This window comes from Leptidea sinapis, chromosome 2, assembly GCF_905404315.1.
Source record: "Leptidea sinapis chromosome 2, ilLepSina1.1, whole genome shotgun sequence".
Taxonomy (NCBI): Eukaryota; Metazoa; Arthropoda; class Insecta; order Lepidoptera; family Pieridae; genus Leptidea; species Leptidea sinapis.
In genome coordinates this window covers 10,763,403-10,789,175 of record NC_066266.1, presented here as the reverse complement: position 1 = coordinate 10,789,175, position 25,773 = coordinate 10,763,403, and the positions used below count along the sequence as shown (strand labels likewise).

The 25,773-nt window shown below is 34.1% G+C and overlaps 1 protein-coding gene across 2 annotated transcripts; it reads right to left on the bottom strand.

Annotated features, from left to right (window-relative positions):
- Positions 1–4,141: 4,141 nt before the first annotated feature.
- LOC126971949 (protein takeout-like) lies at positions 4,142–17,974 on the bottom strand. 2 transcript variants are annotated; one of them, XM_050818486.1, is made up of 6 exons: positions 17,840–17,974; positions 16,002–16,227; positions 8,183–8,313; positions 7,145–7,300; positions 6,205–6,417; positions 4,142–6,092 (listed from the first exon to the last, which is right to left on the bottom strand). In XM_050818486.1, the coding sequence occupies exons 1-5, from the start codon at positions 17,904–17,906 to the stop codon at positions 6,236–6,238; spliced, it is 762 nt and encodes a 253-aa protein (XP_050674443.1). In that variant the 5' UTR covers positions 17,907–17,974; the 3' UTR covers positions 4,142–6,092; positions 6,205–6,235. The 2 variants fall into 2 exon arrangements, with proteins under 2 accessions (XP_050674443.1, XP_050674433.1); XM_050818476.1 differs by having other exon boundaries at positions 4,142–6,417.
- Between the last annotated feature and the right edge of the window lie 7,799 nt (positions 17,975–25,773).

Sequence of the window (25,773 nt, the reverse complement as noted above, 5' to 3'; positions counted from 1 at the left end):
CTGTAACACAAATTTTTGACGATGCATTTGTTTTAACTGTTTGAACCGTAACTTCGGGAAACCAATTTTTCTCAGTCATGCAATGCAGAATAATAATAGGCTTTGTATATCTAGAAAATGTTTGAGCTAAATGGTTGACATTCCAATTTATAAACTCGTAAAATAAATCGGAAATCCGAAGCGAACGATATCGGTGTCTTGCGTGTTTATAAAGATACATTTCAAATGAATATGCGATCGACTCGTAAAAATTGGAACGACAAAATTTGTGTTCGATGTACAAATATTAGCTCAGAGCATTGTGTTCCATTTGGTTTGTTTGCAGGGATTATTTGATAGCAGTTTCATGCGAAGTCGAGTTTGTAAGTCTTTTGTGGGGCGATGTATATGCTTTTATAACAATAACTCAGAAAATGTTCAAAAGAAATATACTACGAAATTTAAAAGAATTGTTAAGAGACGTTTATGTGTTTAAGTTTAATTCTTGACGATACAGACTGGGAATGGAACGACCGCCGTCAGACTATTTAAATTATAAATTTGATTAAACCAAATTTTATTTATATAAAAAAGAAAAAGCCCGCTGGGTTTCTTGAGCATGTTTTTCTCAGGTCTGAGGCATTTGTTTTTGAATGGGTGGTAGTTATTGATAACAATAAGTGTTTTTTCTTTGAAAAAGTGCCCGTCAAAATGCATTAAATTGAGGTAAATCTTAAATGAAGCGCCAAATATAAAATAATACTAATCACTCTAGGTGCACGTTTCTCTGTAATAATTAGTTAAGGTTATATTTACAACATTATTTTGTACTACGCAATTAGTTGAAAGTTTCCATAATTAACTACTTTAGTCGACAACACGGACGAGTAAAAAAAGAAAGTACTCCGCGCCGTGATATAAGCACGTGAAGCACCGTTATGCTAGTGTGTGTGCGATTACGGGGGATACTAGTTACACAATTTTTTCTCCCTTAAATAATTATATATGGCCACAAATACTTATATAGTATCGTTATTACACTTTTGCACAACGCACGACGGTATTTTAAAATATTTTATTGAGACGCAAACTGAACTGTTACAGACAATGTCAATTCTCATAATGGTCGCCTTTCGGCCTGTAGTAGTGTAAGTGTGTGCGTGGGGATATGTATTTACACGTTAATCGGCTAATTGTTTTAGTGCTACACTGTTATGTAAGATGACACAGAGTCCTTATTTTTTACTAGTCCGTGGTCGACAATAATATTAAATTTTTTATCTCAGCGTACTTCAATTTGTTAACAATTGCTACTTTCACCATACTTCACACCATACCCTGTGCCATTGTGGAAGTTTTTTGAACTATTATTTACAGCATAAGCTGGACACTTTTTCAACTTTCCTCTCATATGAGATGATTCCTCTACCCTCCAAACTCTAGGACAATAAGCATTAATTCAGTTCAGATTTGTTTCGGACAGTGACAGTTGACACATGACTAAGGAGAAAATTGTGCTTACATTGTCTTTTAGCACACTTTTGCCGTTGCGCTATCAGACTGCGAATGATATGAATAGACCGTCATTGGCTGGGATGAGTAAGAAGTTATTTGCGGAAAAACACTGATGTTTTCCAAAGCTAAGAATTGCTTTTAGATTAATGAAAACCTTCAACTGCTTTTCCGTGATTGTTTTCCACTGCCCTAGTTAATTAGCTGGTAGTATTGAAACCATGGAACATTCATTTTATACTGGACATAATAATAGTGTTTTATTTAAGAAAAACTTCTTTGCGCGCATGAGAGTAAAATTTTTAAGGATTTCATCCTAAAAATTAAATAAAATGACACGAAACTGAGGGACATTTTTGACCAGGAAGAGGAGCAATTTCTTTTTTATGAAAATAAGGGACAAGACGAGCAGGAAGTTCAGCTGATGGTAATTGATACGCCCTGACCATTACAAAGCAGTGCCGGTCAGGATGAAAAACCCTAAATATAACAACATAGCCCCTGTTTGTTTAATTATTATTTAAAAAAAATACTATATAATTTCTAATATTGACAAAAACATTAGATTTAGAGAACTGATTAGTATTCAGAGAACAGATTAGTATAGATATATGCGAGATTTAAAAATTAGTTTGCCAAAGAATAATTGCGGCACACTTTTGAAGAGGATTAAAAACTCATTACTGCTCGCTAAAAGTTTCTTATAGAAAACACCATCATTGGGCGCACGTCGTGAACGCGAACCAATTCATCCAATATTACCAGTGGGAGGCTCCTTTGCACAGGAAGCCGGCTAGATTATGGGTACCACAACGGCGCCTATTTCTGCCGTGAAGCAGTAGCAGTCTGAAGGGCGCCGTAGCTAGTGAAATTACTGGGCAAATGAGGCTTAACATCTTATGTTTCAAGATGACGAGCGCAATTGTAGTGCCGCTCAGAGTTTTTGGGTTTTTTGAGAATCCTGAGCGGCACTGCATTGTAATGGGCATGGCGTATCAATTACCATCAGCTGAACGTCCTGCTCGTCTCGTCCATTATTATCAAAAAAAAAATCTTTTCGAACAGATGGGTTCATTGATATAATATAATAGAACCATGAAAGTACGTAACTACGTAACGTGACAGGTCTATATTAAGTCTATATTATTATTTAATATCCGGACGACATTACCTTCCTCTGATTTTTAAGAATGAACAAATCTTGAACAAAAAAAAAACTAATAGGACATCTGGATTCGAAACGGATCTGCTTTCCGGATCACCCAATGTACCATCTGAGCTGTTATAGTCTTGAATATAGTGGCAAAATTTGCCTTTGTATTCTAATATTATATTAAATTAAATATTTAAAAAAAAAAACAAGAATTGCTCGTTTAGAGGTGTAAGAGTTATGTTAGGTTTGCTTAAGAGGTGTATTAAATTAAATTTTTAGTTATTGATACTTTTCAGTTTTCGAAGTCGGTTTTTCTAAGTAAGTTTTTTTTTATTTTTTACGTTTTAGAGTCAGTTAATAAAGATATATATAAGCAACCTGAATGAAAACTCCAAAAAAAAGCCGTACACAGAAAACAATTATATCATCCAGGTAGACGAAAATTTTCATATAAATGTTCATAAAATGAAAGCTACTGGGTCAAACTATATAAAATTGGGACCAAATGGTATCTATTTCACATCAAACAAAAGAAGAATTACGTAAATCGGATCATAAATCTCCGAGTAATCGGTGTACCTCCTCCTTTTTGAAGTCGGTTAAAAAATAAAATAAATTTTACCCAGCAAACGATCTATTGCCATATAAAGAAAAAAAAAAATCAATAACTAACATTATTGGGGTATAATAAATAGATGACGACCGATTCTCAGACCTACCAAATATATTGGACATAAAATTTAACGTACTACAATAATCATTATATTCGATTGCCATCTTGCAACCCTATTGCGTATCTGTGGATGGAATAGAAAAATATTAGAATCGCGATACAAAAATAGGTGTTGATCGTAGAAGTGTGAAATTTTGAAGTTGGTTGTATTTTTTAATGCTTAATCATAATAAAATGAATATAAAAAAATTGTACAAAAAAATATTTAGGGGTAAAAATATTTCATAAAGGGTTATGAAAAATAGATGTAGGCCAATTCTCACACCTACCCGATGCACACACAAATTTTCATACAAATCGGTTTAGCCGTTTCGGAGGAGTTTGGCAACAAATACCGGGACACGAGAATTTTATATATTAGATTTATATGCTAGGATAAAGCCTCTTGCTACTAGACAACCGATGGAAACAGGCTTATTACTTCAGTGTGCGTGACAAACTACGTCTTCCACACGTGGTTTATATGTCATTGGTTTAGTGTGCGTGCATTACTAAAAATAGAGGTTAACAGTAAACCTTATTTTTTTTTGAAGTTTTCACAGCTATCTGAACGTATAAATGATCTAAGGGAATTTCATCAAATGAAAATCATTTCCATAATGTCCATCACAAGACCCTGAGTCAAATTTTTGTAATGTGCCCATTTCATTTACCGTGCTCAGTGCAGAAAGGGATTTGTGATGTTTCGCAGTTGTCTTTTGGTGAATATACCACATAGCTTCATGTTGACACACTGGTAGTTTGGCATTAATAAAACAACATAATTTTATAATTCTTATTTAATATAGTAACACTTTAAAAACTTATATACAGAATTACTTGTACATATTCTTAGAAGTAAGGTAATTGATAAACATTAATTGAAATTAATTTACTTATCCTATGAAATAAGAAACCATCGGAATGCGCAGAATCCAATATCAACTCCCCACAGAAAAAAAAAGGAGATCTATGTTAGTATTATATCTATGCTATTTGTGTTTATATATGTATATTGTTGTAGTAATTAATATAAATTTAAAAAACAGAATGTTAAAAAAGGCTTTGTCCATATAGTTTCTAAAACGATTAAGCTGCGTTGCATCAACTAACATTAGCAACAAATTTAACATAAGTGTTAAAGTTTCGGTTAAGCAAAAAATGTGTGGCACCATTTAACAATTTTTATATGACGTCATAACTTTAACTGTTACCCTGTAACCGTCCAATCTTCGCCGGTTCTAGCAATTGTTAATGATAAATAGTGACTTATCAAAATTTCAAAATAAATATTCGATATTGGCTTGGTATTTTACTTTGAAACTATGCCGAGGAATACGATGGTGCAACACATGGTCTATGTAACATGATATTGGCTAAATTGTGGTATATTTTCCACAGAAGCCATAGTAGGAAGAATAGAATATAAAAGAACTATAACAGTAGTAGTAATCTAATAACCTACCTTAACTTACCGTACCTTATATAATAAACGAATTGCCAGATAGCCTTCAAAATTTATATAAAATGAAAGGCAAATATACAAATATATAAATATAGATATAGGGTTTGTCTAAACCCTTTGGGGTTTTCGTGGTACTTTACCTTTTTTTTTGTATGTTTTTGTTTTGAACAATAAATGGAAAAAAGACTTTATGAAAGATCTATCTTTAGTTTAACTAACGGATACATTGCTGTCACCGCTTAATGACGAAATCTTATCTATCCATAGTTATGTCCAATATAGTTATACGGCCGTTTGCAATAACCTATCTATCCTTAGTTTAACTTACGGATACATTGCTGTCACTGCTTAATGACAAGATCTTATTTATCCATAGTTACGTCCAATATAGTTATGTTAATGGTATCCTATAGTTTCTACCTCTAGTTTGTTAAACTAAGGATAGATAGCTTATTGAAAACGGCCGTTAGTATGCAAAGATTATATTACGTTACACGAATTAATATAACTCGAGCATTACAAAATGTTACAGTTTGGCAATATTAAGATTTCGAGCAACATTTAGCAGTTGTTGACTTTTGGGGTTAATAGAATATTATGTAACTTAATTATACTATCTACTAATTATGTAATTATAACTTATAATTTTATTTAATTCAGACCTCTTTTTCCTTACATTATATAAATTCATTCCATTCCATACATTTTAAATAAAAAATATAGAAAATCTTTTGAATTCCTTACATCTGTTTTCAAATATTTTTATATTTTTAGTGTAAAATATTTCCAGTATTATTAATTTTGTCAGAGATTTGATTAAATTATTCAATAGGATCGTTTTCAGACTTTTAAACAAACGAAATTGGGAATTCAACGAACTGGAGACGGTATCAGGTGTAAATGGCCGTCGGTATTGAGAATTATTTTTTTTCTTACTGTACTTGAAAAAGTTTTGACTTTGTAGAGTTTTGTTTATTCAAAAAAAAAAGTAATGCACAGTTTTATTTTACAAATTTGAGAACTATCTAGCCTGTTTATGATAGTAATTCCTTACGCCGTATTCTTTTACATATTAGAGTAATTTTAACTTTGAAAATATGCAACAGATGTTATTGTTAAATTGTATGTTTGAAGTATCAAAATGCTTACTCAATTTTTGTTACCCACTTACCACAAAAAACACATATGTCTCGTATAATTGCCCTCACCTTTGGATAAATACTCTCAGGCATAATTAACGTTATGAAACGAGGTTGAAACTGTTAGATCTTCTGCAATAAATATTTTTTTGATGAAGAATTACATAGTTTCATGGTGGCCAGTTTAATCTTAAATGACAACGTTCGTGTGAATAAATAAAGCCCAATCAAATTTTACACTTACTTATATATCTTAAGTAAATATATTCTAGAAGTTAACTTTTCTCGAAGAACTCTTCGGTGAGCGGAACGTGACTGAGTTGGTTGTACGTGTAAGTGCTAAAGAATCGTTGAGTGACATTCATTGCGTAGTCGATAGCGTAGTCGAGTATAGGGCCGCCGAACTCTTGCGCAACCAACTGCGAATTAGAGTTTAGCACCTCGAGGATATTTGCACCTGGATGAGAATTGATTGCATTATTTTTCACTTATATTCTAAAGGCGGTTATACACCCTAGTAGTAACAGTGGTAGTTTGTAATAAATAATTTTTCATATTATTATAATATTAAGAAAAAATTTAGTTGATGCTGGTTTTTCATACTAGAAAACTTACCAAGCGCTTATTAGGTCCCTACCGAATTTACATTGAGGCCCAATTTCACAATGCAGAAGTAAAGTTACGAACGGAACTTTTCTTTTTTCAGTTATCTTATTGTACTATTGTTCAAACCGTAGGTATTATTTTAATTTACTTCAACTGTTATCTTATAAGTCGTTAGGCACATCCAGTCCTTGTTATTCCGTATAAATATAAAATATATTGATGTTGTTTTGTTTACCAAATTTTTATGTACCTTCATTTTTTATTGTTATTGTTCACTTTGTTTGTTTTGCATGCTTATTCATTAAAACCTAAAGTAATATTATATTGTATATTTATGTAAAATTCTCATGTAAGTGATTTTATGTTAAATCTTATGAGAATAAATTTCTTTAAACCGAACTATAGAATGCGAAGTTGCCAAACCGACCTGCCTAAAAGTCATCTAGTACATTTGTACTAGATTGATTTGATTGTAAATACAGTCGGTGTTATTCGGAACTTTATGTGGCTAATAATTCGCTAATTTACTTGCATATTGTGAAACAGGTCCTTAGTGGTTTGAAGTGATAACAACTTACTGATTTCAGGGCTGCCTCTGAATAGATTGGTGAGATTTAGTTTGAGGTCGGTGCCGTAGTCCGCTTTATACTTGTAGGAGTTGATTTTATAATGTCCTTCACCTTGCTCATTTCTCACGACCTTTTCTAATACATCCAATCTAATACGCTGGTTCCCTGTAAGTGAATGTATGTATTTGAGTTTGAACTCCATCCTAAGGAGCTAAAGCTGAACGTCCAGCTCGTCTCGTCCATATTTTAATTTAAAAAATATACTTTTTATGAAAAGAAGTCAATAGAGCATACAGTCCATCTGATGATCAGTGATGTAGTATTTTAAAAAAAGCAAAATTCAGAGCAGCGCGAGCAGTGATTCACTCGTCACCTTGAGGCAGATGAGAAGAATGTAAATAAACCTTTATGTAAGCGTTCTTAGTGATAAGAAAGATAGTCAAATGTCACTGCTTGTGGCGATGGCGTGGGGCGGGTCGTTCTCTTCCGTGAAATATCGTCGAGGGAGGCGATCACTTGTCTATACATCGTACTCGTGAACAGGCGCTACTTGTGGTGGTAGGATGATTCCGTTACCAAAACCTCTGCTTCATGTTTAAAAAAATAAAGTTATTATTTTTTTTATAATGGCAAAATACCTCTATTTATTTATTTACGGTGTGCGTGGTTTGATGCATATACTCTAGTCAATAACTCTTTTTTTTTTCTTATTAATTTACATTTTGATTAACATACTTTTGACTTACACGTAAGGCATTGAATATTTGACGTTTGAGTATTTTTGTTGTCTCACTTTACATATATTGTAATTGAAATGATTTGTAAAACGATCAAGCTAAAAATATTGATCTTAAGAGTGGCAATGAGGTTCTTACCACATCTTCTCACTAAACACTCACACTCAACCATTTCCATAGTGGTGGTAAATGTAAAAAGAAAACTTTTGAAATTCATAAGTGTTATTTCCTTGACGTAGGGCAAATCAAATCAAAATCACTTTATTCGTGTAGATGAATAAAGTGATTTTGATTTGATTTGCTTCCTTACAGATTTTTATTTTGGCGCTGCCGTCGGTGTCCAGATTGAATAGCAGGATCCTGCCTTTGATGCTGTACTGTCCCCGAATCGTGAAGTTGCAGTGGATGTCGAAGACAAATGTGCGTTTCTCCCGGCGTGATCTGCAATACATTCAAACCTATTAAGACTCTATATTTATATTTTTTTAATGGAAATAAGGGGCGAGACGAGCAGGACGTTGATAATTTATATGCCATGCCCATTACAATGCAGTGCCGCTCAGGATTCTTGAAAAACCCAAAAATTCTGAGGCACAACAATTGCGCTCATCACCTAGTGTCATTTGCCCAGTAATTTCACTAGCTACGGCGCCCCGACCGAAACACAGTACCTAATGTTTACACATTACTGCTTCACGGCAGAAATAGGCCCCGTTGTGGTACCTATAATCTAGCCGGCATCCTGTGCGAAGGAGCGTCCCACTGGTTAACATAATTACAAATGTATAGTTTTCAGATAGACGATATACGAACATACAAAGAATACCTAGCTTTTGAATTATCTTCAAAATAATCGAAAGCTCGATAGTCCATACACACATTGTGCAAGACTATTACTGCATTTTTTTTTCTTTAACACCATATTCCATTATTTGGATTTAATAATTAACCTCAAAAAATATGTGATATAAAAGGAAATTATCGAGGTTTCTTACATAATAAGTTTGTTGCAAATTTTAATTCAAATATTAATAATTAGAATATTTTAAGTTGTAACAATATTTCATTTTATTTAATTTTCTTAATGTTTAGAAAAGGCCTTAAGCTAATATAATATAATATTAATATAATATTGACACACTTTTTACACAAATTATCTTGCCCCAAATTAGGCATATACAGCCTCTGTTATGGGTTGCAAGACAACGATATATTTAATACAATATACATACTTAAACATACATAAATACATTTAAACATCCATGACTCGGAAACAAATATCCATATTCATCATGTAAATGCTCGATAATGTTACTAAAACTCATAATAATGTAATAACTGTACCTACATTGAATATTTTTTTTTAAAGAAATTATAACTGTGCGTTCTGCAAACAATAACGAATCCAAATTAGTACTTTAATTTATTTTTGTCTGTTTGGACGTCTGGGTAAAACACAGGAGGTATCTACTTATAAGATTTATTTCAAACTTTTGCGTCGATATATATAAAAAGTCAGGCTTAAATATAGGCTTAATATTATTTTAATGCTAGATCCACGCAATAATGCTGCTTTAAAGCGTCCACGCGGACATCGTCACGGGCAGTAGCTAGTACATAATACTTTTAAAACCCACATTACTCATTACATGTATATTAGATTTCTATAGTTCATGAACTAATGTTGAGTTGAATGATTTCTACTTAATTAGATGTTCGTGTTCAGTTTGATAATTGGCAACTAATCGGCTACATAATTAAGGTTAATTTAAATAAGGGTTAATTCTCTGTAACTAGACTTGTAGAAGTAACTGCATATGCACAGGGCCGGATTTAGCGGAGGGAAACCGGGGCTACAGCCCGGGGCCCCCATAATAGAGACTTTTGAAATAAATCCAAATACAGATTATTAAACGCTAACAAACAGCTTTTTCTTTGACATTTTTTTTTGCCATTATTTTTATCTACAGTACTTTGTACAGACATTTAATAATTAATACTAATAATCTCAGATCACTCTTGTTTTCAATTATATTCATTAAACTAGCTGACCCGGCAGACGTTGTTTTGCCATATAAATTATTATTAAAATTAGACCGTGTACATTGCAACACTTTATTTTTCTAAAATAAACTTAGCTCCATTTATACATTTATACAGTATACTCCATTTTACATCAGCTGTCAATAAAAGTCCCGTAAAAATCGGTTCAGCCATTTCAGTGATTGGCCGGAACAAACAGACAGATAGACAAAAAAATGTTATATTGGTGTATGCATATTCATATAAATGTAGTAAAAAAGGGTTATTTCAATATTACAAACAGACACTTCAATTTTATTATATCTATTCTTGGTTACACAATAAATATTATACAATGGAAAACTCAACTGAAAAAAATATACATTTTATTAGGCAAATAATTTGGGGGCCTCCAGACCTCTAAATCCGCCATTGCATATGCTATTTTAATTACATTTGAACATCTTGAAATCATATTATGTAATCTTTTACTGACTGTTCTCTTTCACTTTACCTTAAGATATCGTGTGCAAACAAAACAGCCTTAGCTTAAATCGAAATGCCCAAACAACTCAGTAAATGTAACGTCCTAAATGAAAATTTATTGAAGTAGGCGTTACTTTGCGGAAATCCATAATTATACAAATGATTTGAGCTTTTTTTAGTGTTAATTCCGACAATATTTGTCTTTAAACAATTCGACACGTGTTTCGCCTCCACACGAGGCATCCTCAGGAGGTGTTGTCTCGCCAAAATCTGGCACGAGACTGAATCAGTCAGGTATGATTAAATGGAAAATCCAGGAGCAATTTCTAAATAAGTAAGGATATTACACCAATCCATTGTACCGGACAATGGATTGGTGTAATATCCTGAACACATGGTCATATTTGATGCGATCGGTGGGCGTGGGTGGGCGCCTAGTACCAATTAGTAAGCCGTCGTACTAAGTATGGTCCGGGCGGTAATAATAATAATTTTGTGCGATTGACAATGCTACACCATCGAATATAGTTCGGTACCGGACCAAATACGACCATGTGTTCAGGCTATAACATGGGTTTTCAACGTGGGCGATAACGCCCCCTTGCGGGCGTTTGAGACTTTCGGGGGGGGGGGGGGGGGCAGTAGAAGACCCAGAGAAAAGTAGGGGCCATTGAGATGGCGCAGATGGGGCGTGAGATAATCTCAAAGTGGGCGGTGAGCAAAATAAGGTTGAGAAACTATGGGCTATAACTATCGTGCAAGAAGCTATATTACTAGATCCTGCAGAAGTTACAAAGACATGTTTAAATGATGTAGACCTAGATATATTTTATACATCTACCACCAAACTATCAATAAGTTTACCAGTGGGAGGCTCCATTGCACAGGATGCCGGCTAGATTATGGCGACCACAACGGCGCCTATTTCTGCCGTGAAGCAGTAATATGTAAATATTACTGTTTCGGTCTAAAGGGCGCCGTAGTTAGTGAAATTACTGGGCAAATGACACTTAGTATATTACAAGAGATACAAACATTTTAACTGTAGCATCTCAATATTTTTATAGAATAGGAAAATTCTAGGCCCAAAGGTGTCGTAAGAGATGACTAAAGGCATTAACCAGTGGGAGGCTGCTTTGCACATGATGCCGGATAGATTATACATACTAAAACGGCGACTTTTGTGCTGTGGAGCAGTAATGTGTAAGCATTACTGTGTTTCGGTCTAAAGGGCGCCGTAGCTAGTGAAATTACTGGGCAAATGAGATTTAACATCTTATGTCTCAAGGTGACGAGTGCAATTGTAGTGCCGCTCAGAATTTTTGGGCTATTAAAGAATCCCGAGTGGCACTGCATTGTAATGGGCAGGGCGTATAAATTCACATCAGCTGAACGTCCTGCTCGTCTTGTCCCGTATTTTCATAAAAAAATCTACTAGTAATAAGTTCTTCCAGATAAAATAATTGTACTTAAGTTAGTTTTAAAGTGTAATATTACATAATAACAGTTATAGTTTTCTATATATGTGGAAACTTGTATGAAGCCATCAGTAATTTTCATTATTTCATAAGTTATAATTGAAAGTTAGCTGTAAGTTTTCCGAATAATTACAAAATAAAAATAAAATACAATTTGATCGCTGGATATTATTATTCAAATTCAAATATTTTTATTCAAATTAGTAGGAATTTAAAATCACTCATTGAAATTCAAAAACTACCACACGTTCGTAAGTTTAAGCCTCGGACCTGAGAAGAACGGGCGCAAAAAACTCAATGGTATTATTTTGTTTAAGTAAATTTCGTTTCAATATAATTTCTTACAATAAAATTTGTTATTAAATATCCTAAGGACGGTGGCTCCATTCCCATTCTGTGGTATCATTAAGAAAGTCATTTATGTTATAGTAACTTTTATCACAAATATTTTTTAATAATTATTTTGAATTTCGTATCGCAATTGCTGTGTACATGTTCTGGGATCATGTTGTGAAAGCACATACATCGCCCAACTTACTAACTCGACTTAACCGAGTTGTAGGCATAACAATTTTATGTTTGTTTGAGAATTAACCTTGCGATTATCACAGTTGCTAGTAAATTGGCTTATGTGCCTATTGTACATACATAAAAATATCAAGAATATATTGAGATATTTATGACAATAAGCGACAAGACGACAAGGACGGCAATTGATACGCCCTGCCCATTACAAATAACCGATTTGCACCGCAATTGCGCTCGTCACCTTGAGACATAAGATGTTAAGTCTCATTTGACCAGTAATTTCACTAGCTACCGACCTTTAAACCGAAACACAATAATGATTACACATTACTGCTCCACAGCATAAAAAGTTGCCGTTGTGATACGTATAAATTATAATCTATCCGGCATCCTGTGCAAAGGAGCCTCTCACTGGTTATCGCCCTCAGTCGCCTCTTACGACACCTTTGGGTCTGGAATTTTCCTATTCTATGCTATTCTATAAAAATATTGAGATGCTACAGTTAAAATGTTTGTATCTCTAGATTTTTTCGTAATGATTCTTTAGGACCTACGTTATAAATAGTACGAATGTATAGCGAAAATATCTTTTTAGTATGAACGGCTGTATATGTGTAAAGTGTACGATAACGCAATAAGATTTGCGGCCATGGTGTCAATACTGTATTGCGAGCGTCGGGTTACATAAGACACTTGCCACACACTGTACGGCCAAACAGCGATAGCGAAACGTCGAGAACTTATTTAACACCAGCTGATGCCCGCGACTTCGTCCGCGTAGATAAGGAGTTTTAAATAATAAGCAAGTTTCGAATGGAAGATTATCTCATGTCCTGTTCCAGTTCCGGTTCCAGTTTTCGCTCCCTTTATCAACATTTTATATGATTCTTATTTCGAGGCAGATTGCTCTGGCCAACTAAGCTACTATTGGTATATTTATAGCTCATCGACATGAATATCAGTTTTTCATAAATCTCACGGGAACTATGTCTTTTCCCAAGCTCTAGTCTATCGCCTTACAAAATTTCATCAAAATCAGTTCAGTAGCTCCGACGCTGTTACGTTTTTAAACAAACAAACTTACATTCACTTTAATTATAATATTAGTAGGGATTGCTTATATTTAACACGGAAAGTTAAGTATCAACTACAAATATTTTATTTTGCCTCAAAAACAATTCTACAACAAAACCATTTGCTACTTCAAATCGAATCAAATCAAAATCACTTTATTCATGTAGGTCGGAAGACACTCATGAATGTCGAAAGCCTTCTTTTCTTTTTACATGTACCGCCACTTCGGAAAGTGCAGAGCTTTAATGAGAATAAGTGGCAAGAAACTCATTACCACAAATTTACAGCTTCATATTTTTACAAATCATATCAATATATTATGTTAAGATCAAAATCAAAATTACTCAATACGTCAAATACTCAACGCCTTTCACGGGTAAGTAAAAAAAAGTAAATTAATATGTTAAAACAAGAGTTATTCAGTAAAATAGATGCATAAATCCACACACACTGTAAAAAAATAAATACAAATTTATAATACCTATTATATTACAAAGAAATATTAAAAGAAGTCAACATACTTTTTTTTAATGAAAATAAGGGACGAGACGTGCAGGACGTTAAGCTGATTTTAATTGATACGACCTGCCCATTACAAAGCAGTGCCGCTCAGGATTCTTGAAAAACCCAAAAATTCTGAGCGGCACTACAATTGCGCTCGTCACATTGAGTCATAAGATGTTATTTTATTTATCATAAGTCTCTGGGCATATCCCAGTAATTTCACTACGAGTAGAAACTTACGCCCTTCAGACCGAAACACAGTAATGTTTACACATTACTGCTTCACGGCAAAAATAGGCGCCGTTGTGGTACCCATAATCTATGCGGATCAAAGAAGCCTCCCACTGGTGAACTTAAGTTTGGTAAGTTTATATAGAAAGTTGGTACGAAGTTGATAATATTAGGACATATTTAATAAACTTAGGCACATACAGACATTAGGTTTATATGAAACAGACATAAAAGCTAGTGCCTGATTCCACAAGATAGCTGTTTTGTTGCCAAGTAGGTAAGTAGTTTACATTATGACAACAATCTCTCTAACTCCTAACTAAGTTTCCCTCTCTCTTATCAATAAACTCTAAAGTTACTCCAAGTTTAAGACAACTTCTCCCTGTCATGTAGTTCTGCAGTGACAACGGTAGATAAAGACAAACGGCCTTACAAATAGACTAGGTACAAAGTTATACCTGATAATAAACCAAGAATATGCAGTGTTTGCAAATAAGCATTTTGCTTATGATTGTGTTATTCGGACGTATAATGTTTCCCGCGTTTATTTGCAAGGATGCTTGCCTGACAGTGTTGAGAGCGATACAGACAAAATTTTGCAATTTCTTGGGTATTATAAGAACTTTATAGCATTTGTAAGGCCGAAACAAATTAAATTTGGAATAGGTTTACTTCGCGTTTATTAATAACACAGAGACTGTGTTATACAAATTTTACACTTGGAGTAACTTATCATTGCATTTATTAATAAGACAGTCTGTGTTTTTTTTTATGGAATAAGGTGTACATACGAGCGTACGGGGTCACCTTGTTAAGTGATCACCGTCGCCCACATTCTCTTGCAACACCAGAGTAATCACAGGAGCGTTGCCGGCCTTTAAGGAAGGTGTGCGCGCTTTTTCTGAAGGTACCCATGTCGTATCGCCCCGGAAACTCCGCACAAGGAAGCTCATTCCACAGCTTTGTAGTACGTGGAAGAAAGATCCTTGAAAAGCGCACTGTGGAGGAATACCACACATTCAGGGATAGTGGTGTTTAGGATATTAGTACACCTTGTGTATCTGTAAGTTATCGCATAGCCCTCTTTATCTTATCTTTTATAAGTTTACTAGCTGACCCAGCAAACGTTGTATTGCCATATAAAGCAATAAATAAAAAAATCCATTGTCATCTCGCAACCCTATTGCGGATCTGTGGATGTAACAGAATAATATAAAAATCGCGATAGAAAAATAGGTGTTTATCGTAGACGGGTAAAAATTTTAAGTTGTATGTATTTTTTAAAGTTGTATCATAAAAAAATAAATAATTTATCGAAAAATTAAAAAAAAATGGGATGGTCTACCCTTAACATTTAGGGGGACGAAACATAGATGTTGTCCGATTCTCAGACCTACCCAATATGCACACAAAATTTCATGAGAATCGGTCAAGCCGTTTCGGAGGAGTTTAACTACAAACACCGCGACACGAGAATTTTATATATTCGAGATGTAGTATATATAACATGTCAAAACGCTAGAAGTCTTAGCCTTTAAAAAACACAATATCGTTTATTTCGCACTTATGTATGTACACAGTAATTTTTTATGCTGACCTTACTAGGCGTTGCCTCGTGGGGGATATAATAAAATTAGATGACAGAAAATAAAAATATACAAGCGTCTAGTGACTACAAAGTGATTAGTAAATCTTAAAGAAACAAATAATGAAATAAAATGCAAGTTATAACTACAATAGTATTAATTTTGTGTATGTGTGTGTATGCGTGAAAGTATGTGTATTTCGTATATGTATTTCACTTACGACACTTTATCCGGAATACACGTGCTGAGTCCAACCAGCTTCCCGTTGTGGAATGTCATCTTAACGTTTCCCGGTAGGTTCATAGTAATGTTCTTGTCTAGATAGAGAGGGTCCAGTGAAGGGATACCAGCCTCTGGGATTCCTTTCACCACTCCAGGTAGAGCATCCAGGGTTGCTTTGGTGAAACATTCATCTGTCAGCTCCGCGCATGGGTGGATAAAATCGGCTGGAAATATTTGAAACTGTGTATTTGGTTCAAGGAAAATTAATAAAAAACGTTTTTGTATTCTCTTGCTATAAGTTAACGATATTTACCATACTTATAGCAACATAATACAAAAATCATTATTGTTATATTGCTTATTTGGGACGACAAGATTTTACGGAGCTTCCCGAATCATGCCTATCCGAGAGGCATTCGACGAGTGACCTCCTTCGCAAAATTGGACCTGCCCAACTGGATTGTTTGTCCGAGGTATACGTACTCGTCGACAATTTCGAGAGTACAGTTCCAAATTGTTATGGGAGTAGGTGTGACATGGCCATTTGACATGATCTTCGTCTTGTCCATGTTCATTTTGAGACCTACTCCTTGGGAAGCTGTATTGAGGTCATCGAGCATATGGCTTATGTCCTCCATGGTCTCTGCCATGATTACGATATCGTCTATATTATATTTTTATTGCGAAAACTGTGTAATCTACCGGATCTATAACGTGGAGTGTTCCGAAGTGCTATTCTACCAGATCCCTGCCGCCGAATTATTACGGCTTTTATCCGCAGTGCGATATTATTGCCAGACTCTACTTTAGCTGAACAACTGAATGAACTTTTTACGCATCATTTTCGTAGATATGATTGATAGCTACTTAAAGGCCGACAGAGCTTCTTTGTTTCCTCTTGCAAGGGAATTATCTGCACCCATACGGGTGGCTGCGATAATCACAATCAAAATTTAGTAATATACTAATTGTATATTGTAAATAAAATGTGTTTGTACGCAAGAATTTATACATCTTTGGTTACGCCAATAGAAAAATCCTTAAATAAATTATTCCTCGTGTTGCTTAACGTTTGTAGATAAAACAATATTTTAATAAATAATGTATTAAAAACAACCACTGAAAATATTATTGTGCCGCATAATTTATTTAATTTAGTCTGAAGTATGTTACAAATAGTTGACTAACTATCGTCAGGGTGTCGAAATTATATGAAATACCTATTTACTATGATATTTTTTTCCTAGCGCGCCAAAGTCGTCATAAAATATTAAACACACTGTATTTTTATTATTACTTTTCATTTTGGGGTGTAAAGTTTGTTGATGTAATATAATATAAATTAATATTTGTTTTGTAAGCGACTCTACTATAGTTACAAGCATTATATATATACTTACATACTGTTTGATTAGAATATATTTTTTTTCACATAAAATGATTTTATTTTTACTTATACAAATACACAATTTATTAATAATGAATGAAGTTATATCTTGTAAAATTAATCGTCCAAATAATAAAAGTATTTAAATTCTCATAATTTAACTTGAGGTCAGTAGGTCATACGTATAAGTAAAGCCAGTTTAATTTATAAAAATTATATGGTTATATTCGTCGTAAATTTAGAATTAAACATATAATTCAAAAGTGAAAGTCGTATAAAACGAATATGAATATTTTGAACTCTGAAATTTATTTAGCTCTTTGTCTATCTAAACTATTTTTATTTCGTTACTTCTGATTTAAATCATTTTTACGGTTTTTAACTTCAAATTCATTAAATATGCTGCTTGTATTTCGAATAATAATAATTTCACTTCTGAATCTACTTACGTAAAGGTACCAATTGCAATGTCCCCTGAAATATCACAGACAAACACACAAAAAGATATAGCAACATTGTAACAGATTCACGTATGAATTCGGTTAGCCAAACACAGTAGCGTCAAACGCGGTGTGTTTAATGCGAATGATTCTAGTGTCTACCACAGCCAAATCATGAGCTGCTTTTCAAATAATTAACCAACATCTCAAGGTCTGTTGATGTGGATATGCTTAATAGTTATAATGATATGAAGAACTTTGTAATAAGGTGATTGTAATTTGTTAAAGAGATTTTTTTTTACTACTTGGATTATATTTACAATAAAAAATATATTGAAGCTGAGTGTTCGCGCTCGGTTATGTAACTCAAGTTCGAATAAATACGGCTCGAGTCGACGAAGGCTGCGCGAACAGATATAGCCTAAACACATGATCGGATTTAGTACGATCCAACCATCGGAAGCGGTCAGGGAGCGGATCATATTTTTTTTACTTTTTATGAAAATGAAGGACAAGACGGCTGGCCGTTTAGATTATTGTAATTGATACGCCCTGCCCATTACATTTGCAGTTTTGCTCAGGATTTTTGAATCACTTACATGACATAAGATGTCAAGTCTCATTTGCCCAGTAATTTCACTAGCTACGGCGCCCTTCAGTCCGAAACACAATAACGCTTACACATAACTGCTTCACGAAACGAAAACACATACCCATAATCTAGCCAGTATGCCGGCTGCAAAGAAACTTTCCAATGGTTAAGTGACTAAATAATTAAATAATTTTCAATTTGTATTTTCTATTTTTAACAGCCCTGTACCATACGCAATTGACCAACAAAAATGTCTGTGTGTAATAAACGTATTATTAAAATAAATGTGCCTATTAACACTGAATAATAAACCTTAAGGCATACAGCTAAAGTTCAAAGCCCTTTGTTTATACCGTCGCAATAACCTAGGGCAAGCCTTGACACGGGAGGCTAAGTACAACGTGGTCTATGTGTAATCTCAGCTTTAGAATGATTTTCTTATTGTTTTCCAAATGCGACTTGATGAGGTCACGCCATTTTTATGTCTCATAAGACACAATATACGGACGACCGAGCCTTGCTCGGATTTTTAAGAATGTACAAAAATTGAACAAAACAAAAACTAATTCTACATCTGGATTCGAACCGGGGTCTTCTGCTTTCCTGATCACCCATTGCCCCATCTGAGCTATTATAGTCTTGTATATAGTGGCCGTTGGGGCAGTAAAGTCCTCGAATGGCGACCACGTACCGGAGGAGGAAGCGTTGGTAGGATGACCACAAGATGGACCGACGATCTGGTCAAGATCGCCGGAATACGTTGGATGAGGGCAGCGCAGGACCGATCGTCGTGGAAATCTTTGGGGGAGGCCTTAGTTCAGCAGTGGACGTCTTCCGGCTGATGATGATGATGATATAGTGGCGACGTTTGTATTCTAATGTTGTTGCAGCAGTTTCTCATTAAAACACGGATAATACTACATTTTTTAAAATTGAAACCTATCGTTTTCTCGCCCCCGTGCGTTTTTCTTGCCGTCTTCTGTCTCATATAGCAGAATAATATAGAAACATTGAAAAATTGACAAAAACATTAAAAACTTTCATTTATCTAACATCATCACAGTTTCTAGAGGCTAATCTTTTTTTTAATGGAAAAGGAGGCCTAACGAGTTTACGGGCCATCTGGTGCTAAGTAATCATCGCTGCCCACATTATCTTGCAAACACCAGAGGAAGCACAGGAGCGTTGCCGGCCTTTCTCTCTGCAACTGAACCGAACTTAAAATTTCTGTTACATGTAGTCTGTGAAGCCACATTTTCGGACTAGAAAACGCATGAAAACAGGCCAGGTTTATTACTTTAGTGTGCGTGACAGAGCTACGTCTTACACTCACGCTCATGAACAAGCTAGTGGATATGTCGAAAAAAATAGCGCTGAACTGTTAACCTTTATTTTCAGCAAAGCTCGCACACTAAAACTAAGTGATATGTATGCTTATATTTTAATGTACGTTTATATACGTAGGTTGTCACTCACACAAATGTAATAGACCTGGCCCGTTTGCTTTATCTAGACGATTATTTTTATAAGAATTGCGGAATCTTTTATTCAAATGCGAACTTACTGTATAAAACTTTGCGAAGTTATGCAGTATGATCTGTTTAAATATCTATTTTTTTTTAATTAATTCCATTGCACATCGCAAATAAAAGAAAGATCTCGCAATTTTAGAAATATTGAATAGGTATGTTGTTTATTGTTTTAATAAATCTAACAAGAAAGTATGTCTCTTGATTTAAAAAGAAAATTTGTTTAAAATGATTTTTCATGATGGAAAATGAGAACAAACGTTCCAAATACGGCAGTTTCGAAGAGCTGATTGTGTCTCGCTTGTGTTTCGGATCATTTGGTACCAGACCTAACCAGAGGAATCACAGGAGCTTTGCCTGGATTTAATATCTAGTGTATCTAAAGTGTGTTCTAACTTTAAGGGCCTGAATTGACGTAGAATAACGATCACTCGCTCTAGTTATAACCGGTTTTCTCTTAATTAATATAACTTAGCAATTCTATAAAATAGATATTATACGTCGGATAGTTGTAGTACTTTTTTTTACAAATCACATATTGTAACATAAAAATTTATAACTTAACTTTACCTAGGAATATTTACTTTCGTTTAATAGTCGAAAACTTACCTAAACATTCGTTTAATAGTCGAAATAACAAAATTTTTGTTTCCAAAAATGCAGAAAAGTAAATTGAATCTTATTGTTGTTTTAGTCGTCGATCATTATTCATTAATAATTATTTTTATTCATTATTTGGTCATCCGCCCTCGCCCTATGATCAAGGTCACTGGTTTATATTAACGCCTTAAGGCTATCAATGCATCTTATAGATTTTTAACAGTTCTATACACATTTAAGGAGAAATCATTCGCAGTCTGATAACGGAACGGTAAAAGTGTGCTCAAAGACGAGACACTTTTCTCCTTCGTCGTGTGTTAACTGTCGCTGTCTTAATCGGCTTCTAAATTCAACATACATAACCTAAGCTGAGATGAAAGACCCAAATTAGTTGGACGTTGGAGTTGGAGTAGGACGAAATAGTCGCCAGCCAACACTGGATTAAAGATGGTCAAAACCGATATAATTGGCTTTCTTTGGAAGAGGCCTTCACCTGTATAGGGTTTCTTACAGAATGAACATTTAATAAATTAAAATAATTTAGAAATAAAATCGTAAACATTTAATAGGAACCTAACCTAGAAATAATATTGTTTAACTTATATACTAGTAACAAGAAAATCAAAAATTTGTTTCTTTGTTTTAAGATATTTTGTAAGAAATAATAGTTTAAATTTATTTTATTTATTAACCTAAACTGAATAAATGTTTTACATTGCTGCTTATTGACTAAGATCATTTTAAACAACTGGAGTAAATGCGGCAATGTATAGATGTTGCAGTCAAAGCTTAGTATGGAGTAATTTGTGGCATGTTCCATATTTCGGCTTTGTTTTTATACAACGTGATCTATATCTGATATCGTGATATATATATATATATATATAATATCCGGACGACCGAGCCTTGAACAAAAAAAAACTGAATGTACAAAACTTGAACAAAAAAAAAACTAATAGGACTTCTGGATTCGAACCGGGGTCTTCTACTTTCCTTATCACCCAATTTCCCATCTGAGCTATTAGTCTTGTGTATATTGGCGAAATTTACCTTTGTATTCTAATGTTATTGCAGCTGTTTCTCATTAAAACACTGATAAAAGCACATTTTTTTAAGTTGAAACCTAGCTAGATCGATTTATCGCCCCCGAAATCCCCTGTACACAAAATTTTATGAAAATCGTTGGAGCCGTTTCGGAGATTCAGATTATATATACTTTTTCACTCTATATATATATATATATATATATATATATATATATATACATAGAGTGAAAAAGTTCTTTGTTTGAGGCTCAATCACGCCTAAACCGCCATCGTATCGAAATGTATTCTAGTTGGTTTATGGCTACTTATTTTTTTGAATTCCAACGTTCCTTCATTAATTTATTTCCTTTTAAAATTCGAAGTGGGCGGGAACGGCTAGTTCTACTATATGTATACGCCATTGCTTTTATCCAATGTTTGTGAAACACAACCGAATCAAAGTGCCCAAAAATGTCATAATAAAAATAATTATGCCATTTTGAAAGTCACAGGCAGAATGAAGTTAACAATAAGTCGTCTTTGTAATTTATCTTATTTGATTAAATCTTAAGAGATTTAATTTGATGCTGCATTCAAAACAATGCATTTTAAATTTCAACGTTTTCCCAACATTCACAAAAGTCATGTTTTAATTCAGTTTTAAAAATACATTCACACAATTACCAATTGTGTTTTTCTGATGCTCTAAAACGATAATCCTTAGTCCTTGTAAGATTTCACTTGAGAAAATATGAATTGAATGCAGTTTAGAAAGTTGAGAGTGTGTTTGTTTTTAACTGTATTTTCTTTAAATATGGCAAAAAATAGTGCTGGGTGTGTTTGTAGCATTAATTTCTTCTCTCTCAGCACGTTTTTCTTTCCTAAACCGACATGATATAGTCTTATCACGGGGAGTGTTCCGAAGAGCTGTTTCATCTGATTCCTGCCGCCGAATTCCACACGCCACATGTTAGGATATCATCACCACCATCTGGATGTGTGGCGGTCCTCCACAGTGCGGTTTTCAAGGAGCTTTCTTCCACGTACTACAAAGCTGTGGAATGAACTTCGTTGTGCGGTGTTTCCGGGACGATACGACTTGGGTACCTTCAAAAAGCGCGTACACCTTCCTCAAAGGCCGACAACTCTCCTGTGATTCCTCTGGTGTTGCAAGAAAATGTGGGCGGCGGTGATTACTTAACACCAGGTGACCCGTACGCTCGTTTGTCCTCCGTTTCCATAAAAAATAGTATTCGTAACACAGATTAAGATATCATCATTTGGAAGGCTCTACTAGGCTCTGTAAAAGAAACAATTCTCTTGCATACAATGGTATTACATTTTACAATAAATTATCAAAAAGTATATCTGAATTATTAAAAATTGAAGGCTTATTACAGTATTGATGATTACTTAAACGATATTACAATATGGAATTGAATAGTATGATAATTGTTATTTTTTATAGATTTTATGGTTCAGCCTTCTATTGTTTTACTGGATTGCAGTATTTTAAAATATACCTATATGTTTAAACTTTTGTGTAATCAGCATGTATTTGATTTGTATTTTTGGTGATTGACGTTGACGAGCAATCTGTTGATTTTATGTCTATTAAATATTTTTGACTTTGACTTAATGGATGTGTGTTCTCCGCACTGTGGTCTTCATCGAATTTACAAAAACGACCCAGCTCTGTTATGAGGTCAGTTGGTTTTTGAAAATTTAATTTTTTAATTTTTAGTGATCTTAAGTACACTAACTAAATTGTATAAATAATGTGTGAAAACAGCGCTGTTTTAATGATACTAACGTAGTCAGGGAGAAACGCCTATATAGAGGAAAGGAAATCTACCTCGAGGACAATTAGAAAAGAGACTTGCGAACCGCGCAAAAATAGACAGAACGATGCATTATGGTGCAATGCAGCAACGAAAGTAAGGGCATTGCAATATGATTACAGACCTTCTGGTGCGGTGTTTTCAGGACGATACGACATGGGTACCATTAAAAATAAGCACGTACCAACCTTTCTAAGAGGCCAGCAATGCTTCTTTTTTATTTTATGTGGAAAAGGAGGACAAACGAGCATACGGGTCACTTAGGTATTAAGTAGTTGTATTAGAAATGACATCTAATAGAATTCTAATGGAATCAATTTTGAGAAAATAAATGCCTTTTAAGTGAACACCGTCGCCCACATTCTCAACCAACACCAGTGGAATCACAGTTCTTCCTCTGGTATTGCGAGAGATTTTGCTTTCCCGCACCCTAGTTTGTTCTCCTTAAGGAAGACTTAAATAACAATAAATGCCTTTTTAAACCGAGAAATTATGAAATATATCGTAATATTGCGACGGAAGGAATTGGCATTTACAACACCACCACTTTCATATTGTTCACCTTCGTTTTGAAATAAGCCAAACTTTACAGTGACTCAATCTTTTTGTACATGATAGCGATCTATCCCAAAAATAAAAAACAATCTGTTAATCCGACTTGTATGTATCTAACTTGACAATCTGAAAGAATCATCGAAATCCGCTCCATCGTTTTGGAGCCCAAAGGATACGTATTCAAATACCCACGTACACACCTTATTGTATATATGTACATTATAGAAGACTTTATTTCTTGCATAGTCTCCGAAAATAAATAATTTACAAAACGTGTTGATAAAACCCACGAAGAAAATTTAGTAATACTACTAAACTATCGAATGAAATAAGATTTGTGATGATAGCTATCATAGTTTTAAGATAATTTAAATAATTCAAATAAAAAAGCCTATTAAAAAACATGTAACGATATTTTTTTCGTGATGTATTTTCGAAACTGCAATAATTAAGCATTTTAAGCATTTAATTAGCAGTCAGTTTTTTTAACCGACTTCAAAAAGGAGGAGGTTCTCAATCCGATTGGCATTTTTTTCATGTATGGCTCAGTTCAATCGTACACCGATCACGCTGGGACTTATGAATCAAGTTACGTGATTCTTTAGTTTGATGTGGAATAGTTGCCATTGGGTCCCATAAAATTTCACATAGATTGGCCCCGTAGTTTTCATTTTATGAACATTCATGTTTACGTGGATGATGTTATTGCTTACATGGACGGTGTAACTTTATTTTGTGTACAGCTTTTTAGGAGTTATCTTTTAGGTTGATTATATATTATTATTAGCTGCCCAGACAGACGTTGTTCTGTAGATAATAAAAAAAAATAATGTTTCATAGGAATTTGCCAATAATATTTCATAACATCTAGAATTATTTCGTAAAACATGCTCCATGTTGTTATAATGAAATTGTTACGCAGCGAAACTGTCAAACCGTGCGTCATTAACTTCCCTCATAGAAAATATGTCCATACAAAACAAATATTGAAAATAAAAATAATTATGGGTCCCAAATCGAAATAAAACTAATCCTATCTCTCTCTAAGTTGGATCAAACTGCACTCCATGAAGTAGTCCCCATTAAAATCCGTTCATTAGTTTAGGAGTCCATCGCGGACAAGCAACGTGTCACGTAATATATATATAATTAGCCCGTGTCCTGATAATTGGGCTACCTGCAAGGCATAGCTAACAAACGTTCTTCGAGATATTTAATTATCTCCCAAATACGTGAAGTAGAGTTCCAAACAGCATTTTTTCGGCATCTTTTCATTTTTCCGTTCCCGTTTATTGGGATCTATATTGTTTAAGGCGCGCATTGCCTAGGTAAATGTAATAGAGGTACCTAACCTCGCCACGCGTAATTTTAAGCGGGATCGTTTCATCTAGAACAAAACAACCCAAGTGGGCAGACGTTGTTGAAAATGACACTAAGTAAGCTGTTTATAATATTAAATTTTATTTTGGTTAGGATTTGGCACTGACTTAAAATCTAACATATAAATATATTTAAAAAATAGTATTTTCGGCTTTTTTAAACGTAGTTATTCTAAATAAAACTTACTTGCCTATTAATCAAATCGTATAACTGGAATAATCCTACCGGAGACGTCGAGGGCGGGGCTAAGAACCAGCGATTTATTAATAGAATTGTGAATTGAACGAAATATGTCAATACTTTGCTATTTTCGTGTGACAATTTTTTGAGATTATTTTTTAATAATGTATCCAGTAATAGTGTTTAATTGATAATGCAGTTATGTTTTTGGGAAATTTGAAATAAACTGCGTAATGTGTAT

Excerpts from the sequence above, each read along its gene's own strand:
- LOC126971949 (XM_050818476.1), bottom strand. The coding sequence starts at position 17,906 with ATGTTGCTATATCTTTTTGTGTGTTTGTCTGTGATATTTCAGGGGACA. Across the intron at positions 16,228-17,839 it reads ATTGCAATTGGTACCTTTAC|CCGATTTTATCCACCCATGC; the intron begins GTAAGTAGATTC and ends AAATATTTCCAG. Across the intron at positions 8,314-16,001 it reads TGTATTCCGGATAAAGTGTC|ATCACGCCGGGAGAAACGCA; the intron begins GTAAGTGAAATA and ends AATGTATTGCAG.